The sequence below is a fragment of the Crocuta crocuta genome, unplaced genomic scaffold (genome assembly GCF_008692635.1).
Source record: "Crocuta crocuta isolate KB4526 unplaced genomic scaffold, BGI_CrCroc_1.0 scaffold180, whole genome shotgun sequence".
Taxonomy (NCBI): Eukaryota; Metazoa; Chordata; class Mammalia; order Carnivora; family Hyaenidae; genus Crocuta; species Crocuta crocuta.
The window spans coordinates 5,959,770-5,969,471 of record NW_027527549.1 but is presented as its reverse complement, the minus strand read 5'-3'; the positions used below and the strand labels follow the sequence as shown (position 1 = coordinate 5,969,471).

At 56.6% G+C, this 9,702-nt stretch overlaps 1 protein-coding gene across 1 annotated transcript in view; it reads right to left on the bottom strand.

Annotated features, from left to right (window-relative positions):
* Positions 1-2,056: 2,056 nt before the first annotated feature.
* The window catches only part of PHGDH (phosphoglycerate dehydrogenase), a 32,919-nt gene continuing 25,273 nt past the window's right edge, over positions 2,057-9,702 (bottom strand). Inside the window, exons 7-12 of the mRNA XM_077767569.1 lie at positions 9,476-9,624; positions 7,936-8,088; positions 5,260-5,392; positions 4,561-4,691; positions 3,287-3,524; positions 2,057-2,367 (exon numbers count right to left, since the gene is read on the bottom strand). Coding sequence (XP_077623695.1) covers positions 2,213-2,367; positions 3,287-3,524; positions 4,561-4,691; positions 5,260-5,392; positions 7,936-8,088; positions 9,476-9,624 — 959 coding nt within the window. The 3' untranslated portion in view covers positions 2,057-2,212. The remainder of the gene's footprint in view (positions 2,368-3,286; positions 3,525-4,560; positions 4,692-5,259; positions 5,393-7,935; positions 8,089-9,475; positions 9,625-9,702) is intronic.

Genomic DNA, 9,702 nt, shown 5'->3' with positions numbered 1-9,702 from the left:
AACCTTCCAGATCACTCAATGCTGGTGCCAGGCCTGCCTCCAGTTAGGAGTCATGTGGGCACAGCAGGCGTGATATTAAAAAGACTATTAACAATGGGGATATTGGGGTGCTGACCAGTTGAATAGGCACTGCCCGTGCCCCTGGCACACCTGCCGCTTATCAGCCCTGGTTCAACCCACAGCATTCAGAATGCCATTGGGCATTGCACCCACTGCACACAGAGGTACCTGGCCCCACTCAAGTCCCCTCCTTTGCCAGCCTTGGTACTGAGCACTAGGCCTTCCTCTTGTAGCTCTGGGAGCACTTGATTGAAACTGACTCCTGCTGGCAGTGACCAGAACCCTCTCCCCTACGGAAGGTCGGCACGGGAGGGAAGGATTTTCAGTTGCCCTGTCCCATGTCCACCCTACAATCTGCTATCATTGGTTTATTTGTCCACAGTACACTGGCAGCCACGTTACAGGTGTCTAGAGCAGGACTGTATCCGAGCGTGGATCAAAACAGATGTGAAGAATGGCCAGCCCCGGGCTTCCACCACCAAGATGAAGGCACCCCTAGCTTCCCAGCCAAGATGCACGAGAATGCCATTGCTCTCCAAAGTGTGGTGCTACAGGGATGCCACCAGCCACAGAGGAATGCTGAGGAGTCCACAGCACCCTCTGGCGTGGCGCCAGCTGGATTTTCAAATATGGAATCTGGGACTTGTGCGGACAGGCACGGGACAAGATAATGCAAGGAAGCCGTCCCATGCCTTCTCCTGCCACCAAGGCTAGGAAGCTACTTTAGAGGTGCTCCAGTGGCTGGAGTTCCCAGAATTTGTTCTGACCACCTTTGAGAACCAAGTGTGGCACGTCCGGGGAGTTTTGAAGAAAGGCACCAAAAGACTGCATATTAAGCTCAGCTTTTAATGCAATTTTTAACTCGATCAGTTTCAGCCTGTTTTTCTAAGATCGGTGGCCTCCAGGGAAGGCCTCATTGGTGCATGGGGTTCTGTGAAAGAGACTGAGGGAGACCTGCCATCCACTCTCAAAGAAAGGGACGAAGAAACTGATGTTTACCAAGTGCACTTCCCACAAACCTCTTAACCCTCACTGGGGCGCTGCGGCACCCCATCCGTCTTCCTGATGAGGAAACAAAGGTTTAGGGGAATTAGACATTCCTCGAAGGCCCACCCCGTCCTCTGAGCACTGCAGACACAGCACAGCCACCCACCCCCAGTGGTTGCCCTGAGCCTTTCTTTCGCTCAATCACAGCAGGCTAGAGGCCAAAGTGGGAGGTTGGTCCCACCGGTGCCCACCAGCAGCCCTGGGCCTGTCCAGATGGGAACCTCAGAAACAGATGCAATTGGGTCCAAGGCAGGGCTGGGTCATCTCCTACTAATGGGGGGAATCATCAAAAGGTAAAACCCTTAGGGTCAGGGAGTGCTATTCTGTCATGTTTCATGAAAATCATTTTTTTTTTAAGTCAAGCAATATACTGTCCAACTCGTTCTGAGCTGGCTTTGTGAAATCGCAAGTATTCTCAATGCCTCATACTCCCACTTCTGTTCTTCCTCTTCTGAAACCCTCCACACCCCTCTGGGGTATCACCCTCAGCTCAAATCCGGCCTCTTCTGGACTCAACAGAATTCACACACACCTCACCACACCCAGGAGCCTCTGCGTGTTGTCCCTCCCACCGAATGGCAACTTCTTTGGAAACAGCCTGGGTTTTAAGCTTCCTCCTAGGCAAATCACCTGGGCTGGCGCCTGACACGGAATGTTGTACACGTTTGAGCAGTTCTGTTTCTTTGTGTGCATGTCTACTCCCAGATGGAAGGAACCTGAAACACCATCGGATTTGGAAACACTGAGTTTTGCACTTGCAAAAATGCACCTGAATGGCCTGAGAGACAGACAGGAGAGGGATCCCTCTTCTGAGCACACAGCCAAGCAAGGCAGGCACTTGGCTAACCCCCATCTTCCGCCACACCCCCTTCACTTCTGAAGCCGAGACTCGCGCATGGCGGCCTGCGGGCGCCCTCTGGCGGCTCTTCAGGGTAATGACAGAAGCGCATTGAAGGTTTGGAGTAGGCTTTTTATTGGGTGGTTATCGCTGCTCTAGGGATGTCAGCTGAGGTCCGCTGAGTAAGCAGTGGCAGCTCGAGAGACGTGGCTCTCCTCTCTCGGTTGATCACAGTGGGCAGGGTTTCTTAAAAAAATCCCCCAGAGCTCAGAAGTGGAACTGGAAAGCCTCTGTCGTATGCTGTTTCCACACATCCAGGCTGGGCAGCAGGGAGGAGACGGCCATGACGTGCCAGGTCTCCCCACCTGACGCCACCGAGGTCTGGTAGGACAGCAGCTGCACGCCTGCCTCTGCCAGAAGGCCTGGGAAGTAGACAGACAAACCCCTGGTGGGCACAGGGCATGGGGGAAGGAGAAGCAAGAGGCAGGGATCAAAGTTGCAATGGGTGTGTGTGTGTGTGTGTGTGTGTGTGTGTGTGTGTGTGTGTGTGTGACAGTCTCAGAATCAAAGCTAAGAGATAGAACAGTGGTGCACCTGCCCAGCTCCCCTCGCTGTTCAGAGACTCTTTAGAAACACCCTGACCATGAGGCAAGGTGGGGAAGGGAAGATCCAGCCACGGATTTCGAGAGCAATTGCCTGATTTGGTCACTGTTGTCGGTTTTAAGCGGACCAACAGCAAAGGAGAAAAGCAGGGGAAAGTTCCTCTGGTCAGCTGGCAAGGATGGTGAAATTAGGTTTTTGAGGTCTTGTGGACACCCTCTGCCAAAGCTGGAAGTGCTCCAAATCTCCCAGGGGCCCAGCGCCAGGGGCCTGGGGCAGGTCCAAGATACTCACAACCGCTGGAGTGGATGTCTGCACACGCTTGCTTGCAGTCAGGCCCGCGGGCAGGAGAGGGAACCCTAGACTTACAGGCTCAGAGTTCCTGGGACCCAGCTCTCCAGGCACAGCCACGCGGCGTGCTTAATTAATATGGTGAGCAGGCCATCAATAGGGGCGCCGGGGTTCTACCCCAGCCACACGGCTCTGTGAACCTGGGATAAGGCCCTTTCCCTCTGAACACGGTATCCACTTCCCAGATGTTCTGGAAACTGGCAGGACAGACCCTCCGTGCTGCAGAAATGCCATAAGGGACAGAGAGGGGCTACAGGAGACAAAGGTCCACGGAGGAGACTGCCCACCCCCGCGCGCCACACACACACACACACACACACACACACACACACACACACACTCGCGCCCACTTCAAGGGCACAGGCAAAGCCTACAAAAACCCCTCCTCACCAATCATGGTGGGCAGCATCGCAGGATTAGATGACTGAGCCCGGAACAAGAGCAGGGGCAGGCCCCTGCGGAGAGGCACTTCGGGCCGGAAGACGGCTCCGTTGAGCGCCTGCAGCACAGGAGTGGTACCCTGGACCAAGCCCACAGCTTGGTAGGGGGCACCTGCCAAGGCCACGGTCAAGAGGCATTCTCCACAGCCCTGCTCGCCTGTCCCAGCAGTGTTGTGGGAGGTGGTCACCTGCGGGGAGAAGGTAAGGGGCACCGTTACGCCTGCCAGCCCCACCATGTCCACCCTCTGTGTCCCCCTCACTGCCCGTCTGTGGCGCTTCGGCCTGGTCAACAGGCTCGGCACTTCGGGGCCGGAGGAGAGGGCACATGGGCTAAGTCTGGTGCCCCTGAGCATTAGCTTCCTGGGACAGGCAGCAGCCTCCCTCAAGGGAGGGCACAGAGAGGTCTGCCAGGTCCAGCTAAAGGCTAGGAGCCAGGGAGGAGGAGGAGGAAGGGGGCGGGCCCTGCCCCGGAGGCAGACCCAGTGTGGCACCCCCTGCCCACGGCTCCAGGCTGCAATCTAAAAAGGGAGCCAGTGGGGCGCCTGGGTGGCTTAGTCGGTTAAGCGTCCGACTTTCGCTTAGGTCATGATCTCGCGGTTCATGGGTTCGGGCCCCGCGTCGGGCTCTGTGCTGACTGCCAGCTCCGAGCCTGGAGCCTGTTTCAGTCTGTGACTCCCTCTCTCTCTGACCCTCCCCTGCTCACGCTGTCTCTCTCTCTCTCTCTCCTAGAAATAAAGAAAAATATTAAAAAAATTAAAAATAAAAAAATAAAAAAATAAATAAAAAGGGAGCCAGAGGGGAAGGCACCGAACGGGAGGCCTGAGGGCTGCGGAGGTGGCTTCCAGAGTCTGCAAGCTGATCAAGAAACTGGGTGCTAGGGTAAGAGGAGCACTGAGCGGAGTCAGAGACTAAGCGTGCTGGGCCAGATGCAGCCTGACTCCCCGTCTTTCTCAGCTGTAAAGCAGGGGTGCTGCTCCGGCCTCCCGTTCTCACGTGGCCCTTCTACACAAAGCACGATCAAGCGCACCGAGTTCCCTCGGCAACACTCAGAGGCGGGCGGATGGAGAAGCAATGACTGCCTGTCACAGGCGGACAGTGTCAGCTGTGTGACCTGCGCTGCGGGGGTGAGGCACTCGGCGAGCAGGGCTGCAAGCATGCTCGGGAAAGGTAGGGAGAGGAGGGCAGGGACCAGAGGGAAAGGAAAGGGTGGCGAGGGGCACGCACATTAAGACCAGTCTCTTTCACCAGCAGCTTGGCGTTCACCAAGTTCACATCCGCCTGAGCGGAAGTGTCTTTGAGGAGGCCGACGATGACTGCGGGGCTCAGGCAGTTCCCAGAATTCTTCAGGGAGCTTCCTAGGGACGGAGGAGCTACCGTCAGATCACTGTTCAGTGAACAACACAGGAGCGGGCAGGAGCGCACGGGCACCGGGCTTTGGGTCACCACCTCCTCACTGCCCCGGGGGCCCCCACTCCAGCCTGACCCGGCAGAGAGCCAGCAACAGCTGCCCAGTTCCCTGCCTTATTTCCTCCGGGGATCCCCTGGCGCTGACCTTGCCTATTACTGGCAGTGCGCAGGATCTAACCACCCCCAAGCTCTCCCAAGGGAGCCGGTGCACAGCAGGCCATGGACGGTGGGGGGCAAGCGTCTGCACGGTTGGTCTCCCTGTCTCTTGTCTGCACAGGCTGGACCCACTTAAAAATACTATATAAACGTGACTGGTGAAAATCACATGTATTTCCCGGTGATTTTCTGAGCCCCTCCCCTGTCCTCACTGGGTACTAAGTGAGCCATAGGCAGACATAACATGGGGCATGGGGTCAGTCACAAGGCTAGAATCAAAGCACTTCCTGGTCCCTCCCTGTCTCTGGCCTGCTGCAGATACAACCCTCTTCCCCTCCTTCTGCAGGGTCCCCAGCTCACCCTGTGTTACCACCTGGACAGTCCCTTTGGGGGACCCAGCCCAGGCTCGCATCAGAGCCCCCAGGGCTTCTGCCAGACCAATCCAAGGCTTGGTGTGCGGAGAGAAGGCACTGGTGAGGGCCTGGGCGTTCACCTGCACAGAAAGGGGAGCAGAGCTGAGGTCAGGAAAAGGCGGGGCAGGGCACACCTGCCCCACTCGGCCCCTAACCGCAGCTCCACGTGGACAGCAGAAGGCACAGACCCATCCTTGCTTCGGGTGCCCGGGGGTTGGGGGAAGAGAACTTCCATCAGTCACCAACAAGGCAGTAACTGGTGCCTTCAGCTCGGGACTGCTGTAGAACCAGAAGAGGGCGCAAAAGGCTAAGCCCGTTCCAAATTTCCAGAAGGGGGACAAAGGTGTGTCCCCCTCCCTGAACTGTGCCAGCCTCCACGGGCGACAGGTCTTTCCTGTGCTGGGGAAGGGTCTGGACAGCACAGTAGAAGGTGGGTCTTTGACGTGAGCTGTATGGCGAGTCACAGATCACTTGGACCCGCAGTGGTAAGTCGCTCTAGGATGCCTTCCTTTTTATTTTTTACCTCAATTAGGAAACAGTGAGTATTTACACTGTCATTACTCACTTTGACCAAGTATCACAATTTATAAAGTTGGATTCACATACTCTTGATCCTATCGCCTTTCAGATGTTGGCCCATGTGGAGGCCACTGCGAGGCAGCTGGGCAGCTAAAGGGGGGTGTAGGGTGTAGGGTCTGGAGGGCTGGACCCCCACACAAGGAGCTTGATAACAAAGCCAGCTTGTCCTGGGTCAGAATTTCGATTCCATTTGGTGGTTCAAGATGATCTGGCTCTATAAATAAACTCTACAGAAAAAAAAAGGGTGGGGCTCTTAGGTGGCTCAGTTGGTTAAGCATTGACTCTTAATTTCATCTCAGGTCATGATCTCACGGTTCATGAGTTTGAGCCCTGCTTAGGCTCTGTGCTGACAGCACAGAGCCTGCTTGGGGTGCTCTCTCTCCCTCTTGCTCTGTCCTTTCCCCACATATGCTCTCTCAAAATAAATAAATAAACTTAAAAAAAAAAGATGAGAGGTGCCTGGGTGGCTCAGTCAGCTGAGCATCCAGCTTCAGCTCAGGTCATGATCTCGCAGTCCGTGAGTTTGAGCCCCATGTCAGGCTCTGTGCTGACAGCTCAGAGCCTGGAGCCTGCTTCAGATTCTGTGCCTCCCTCTCTCCTTGCCCCTCCCCTGCTTGCACTCTGTCTCTCTCTCTCTCTCTCTCAAAAATAAATAAACATTAAAAAATTTTTTTTTAAATTTGCCCAAGTCTAACTGCTTTGACCAAGGGAGTTTACCTCCAATAGAAGACGGGAACAGCTTGTGGTGCCATTTGATGGAGCTGGTGGTCAGCAACCCCTGTCATGGAAAGGCCTGGAATGCCACCACTACCTAATGGCACCATAGGAACCCCTGAGGGCTATGACGAGAGGGCAGACAGCTGCCTGGCAAAGGGAAGAGCCCAGCCCCAGCTGGCGGACACTGGCCACTGCCCGGGGCCTCGGTCGGGATCCCAGAGCATCATCTGGGTGGGCGGGCTGCTCAGAAGCTAAATGTGCAAAGGGAGTGAGGAAGTGGCCCCCACTCTGAGGAGCCAAATGACGCCAAATAGAGAGGGACAGGCACACAGATGGGCAGGCCAAGTGTGGTCACTGACCACCGTCCTGTAGCTGCCACCAGGCTGGCCCTGGGGGGGGGGCGGGTCCCTCGGGGGAGCAGTTGGCTCCCTCACTCCCTCAGGGTATAGGAGGCAGGGTGGCCCAGACGGGCTGAACAAAGCACCCTGTGGCTCTCCTGCTACAGTCTGTCCCCGGCAGTCAGAACTGCCATGCTAGGGCTCAGCGGGGAAGGTTGGGGACTAGCCTTGGCTCTCCTAGAATAATGATTCAGAATTTAAAGACAGAAACTCATGAAATCTTAACAAGAGAGAATGTGGTTTCTCGCAAAAGGGTTGAAACTGGGCTAGAAAGGCCAAGCAAGTCTTTGGGAAGGGGTGGGGGTCCCCCTGAAAGAGAGCTATGCTTTCCTTATTCATCTGTGTCCCCCAAAGGACTAGGACAGATTCTGGTACCTTCTGCAGCTTAAAGAACATTCAAAGACCGAATGATTGAGACAGGACTGAAGGAGAAACGTGTCAGGAAGGGCCCAGCGTGAGCTAAGACAGGAAGTAGGGATAGCAGGCCATGATTTGGGAAAGGAGAGGAGGCGTGGGGGGTTCATTCTGGGGCTGNGGCCCCCCCAGCCGCCACTGCCCACAGTGTCCAGCATGACTCAGGCCGCACTCCTTCATTCCCGAGGCTTGTGGAGAACAAAGGGACCTTTCTCTGGAGCCCAGACCCTGGGAAGAGCCACAGTCTCAGCAGCAAGGATACAGTGTAGCAGCGCTGAGCCATCTCCCTGCCACCCCCCGCCCCCCACACCCGCAGCTATGGAGGCTGGGACAGGGCGGCCCCTGCCACCCCCCCCACAGGCCTGGCTCAGGGGGCGTCCTGATCTCCTGCTCCCAGGGTGGAACCCACTCAGCATAACTGCTCACCAGAGCGGTCACCCCCAACCCGCAACCAGATCCCCTCCTCCTGCTCCTTCCTCTGAACCCTGGGCCCCTGGCGGCCTGGCTGTACTTACCACCCCCGCCAGGGACTTCCCCTTCACCATGTCCACAAACTGGATGGCAATCTCCTCGCCGCAGCGGCTCTGGGCCTCCTTGGTGCTGGCGCCTAGATGGGGGCAGCTGATGACGCTCTCATGCTCCACCAGGGCGCGGTCTCTCGGCGGCTCCTACCCAGAAAGAGACACCTCTGGGTCGGCTGCCCGGGGAAACCAGAGAGGAGGGCAGGGGTGGCGGCGCCTTCTGCCTCAGTCTCGCCAGGGCTGCGGCTGGTCTCAAAGCCCAGTTTCCTCGTCACTGTCCCGCCATGGCATAGTGGACAGAAGGACGGATGGGATTTGCATCTCAGCTCCGCGGCTTATGCGTCTTCAGGTACATCTCCACCCATCTTTCTGAGCCTCAGTTTCCTCATCTATAAAATGGGCTAATACTAGCCACCTGGTAACACTGCTGTGCAGATTATGTAATTCAGGAGGCTGTCAGCCAGTGGGGGCTACTGTTGGGGTTACTGGTCTTTCTTTCCCTATGAATCCGTGCAGCACTGACTTCTCTTCACCAGGTAGGCCCTCTGCACACACCGTCACGTTCTGGCTCTCACCACAACAAGTGGTCCACCCTCTAGCATCCCGCCCATCCTTCTGCTGAGCCCAGCACGTTGCCTTTGGGAATGTCACTCAGGTCTCTTCTGTCCACACAGTGGCAGGTGCCATGAGAAGCCCAAAGACAGCAAGAGGGAGGTGCTGGGCTGGGGAAGGGCCAAGTGTGCCTCTGCCTTCAAGAAGCTTATCCTCTAGTTAGGGTGGTGGCCAGGAATACGAACCCAAAGTGCTGTGTCCCTGGACAGGGAAGACACAGTGAGCGCTACGGGGCTCAGAGATGGCTGCGGACCCGCCAAGGCCCTGCCGAAAGTAACCAGCAACCCCTCACTGCGTAGTCCCAAATTCCTGCTCTTTCCTCTGGACCTCTGATGCTGGTGCCGGGACTTTTGAGAGAGGCCAACAGGATTCGCAGGAAAATGCCCTGTCCATCATTCCATCTGGCATGATAGCAGACAGCTCCCCTGCAGAAAGACAGGGCAGCCTGGGCCCGGCACCAGGCCATTATCCTCAGGTTTCCTTTCCTTCCCCGACGAGAGGAAGGAAAGGGAGGAAAGGAGACGCCAACGGACCCTGGGTGGAAGGTCTTCTTGGCAAAGGGATTCATTTCATCAGAGACCTGCGTCAACCCATTATACACTCCGCCCCAAGTGATCCCTCCCTGCCTCAAATCCTCATAACTGATTTGCTGCACCGTCTTCCCAGAAGGCAGCAGTGGGGGGAAACTGAGGCCAGGAATTGGGTCCCATTTAAAATCTGAGTTTTGCAAAAGACAACAGGGCCGTCTCTGGAGCAAGCTCTGCAAAGGCTCCTCAGACCACAAGAGTGGGATTTTTGGCAGCACAATTTCTCCTGTTTACTGCGGATGCTAGGGACCTCAGGCCGAAGGCCTCTGTGCACGCTGGGCTTCCCTGCCCCAGGCCCCTCTGCTCACTGCTCCTCTCCTCTCCTGGGCACTCACCTCCGTAAACACGTCCAGCGCAGCACCAGCACACTGACCCGACTGCAGGGCCCGGAGGAGGGCTCCCTCGTCCACGATCCCTCCCCGAGCGCAATTCACCACACGCACCCCCTTCTTGCACCGGGCAAAGGTGCTGTCGTTCAGCAAGCCTGGAGGGAAGGAAGAGCTTTCCTGCAGCGCTGGTGCTTGGTATCCAGACTCCAGTCCCAGCCCCTCCCTTGCCCACA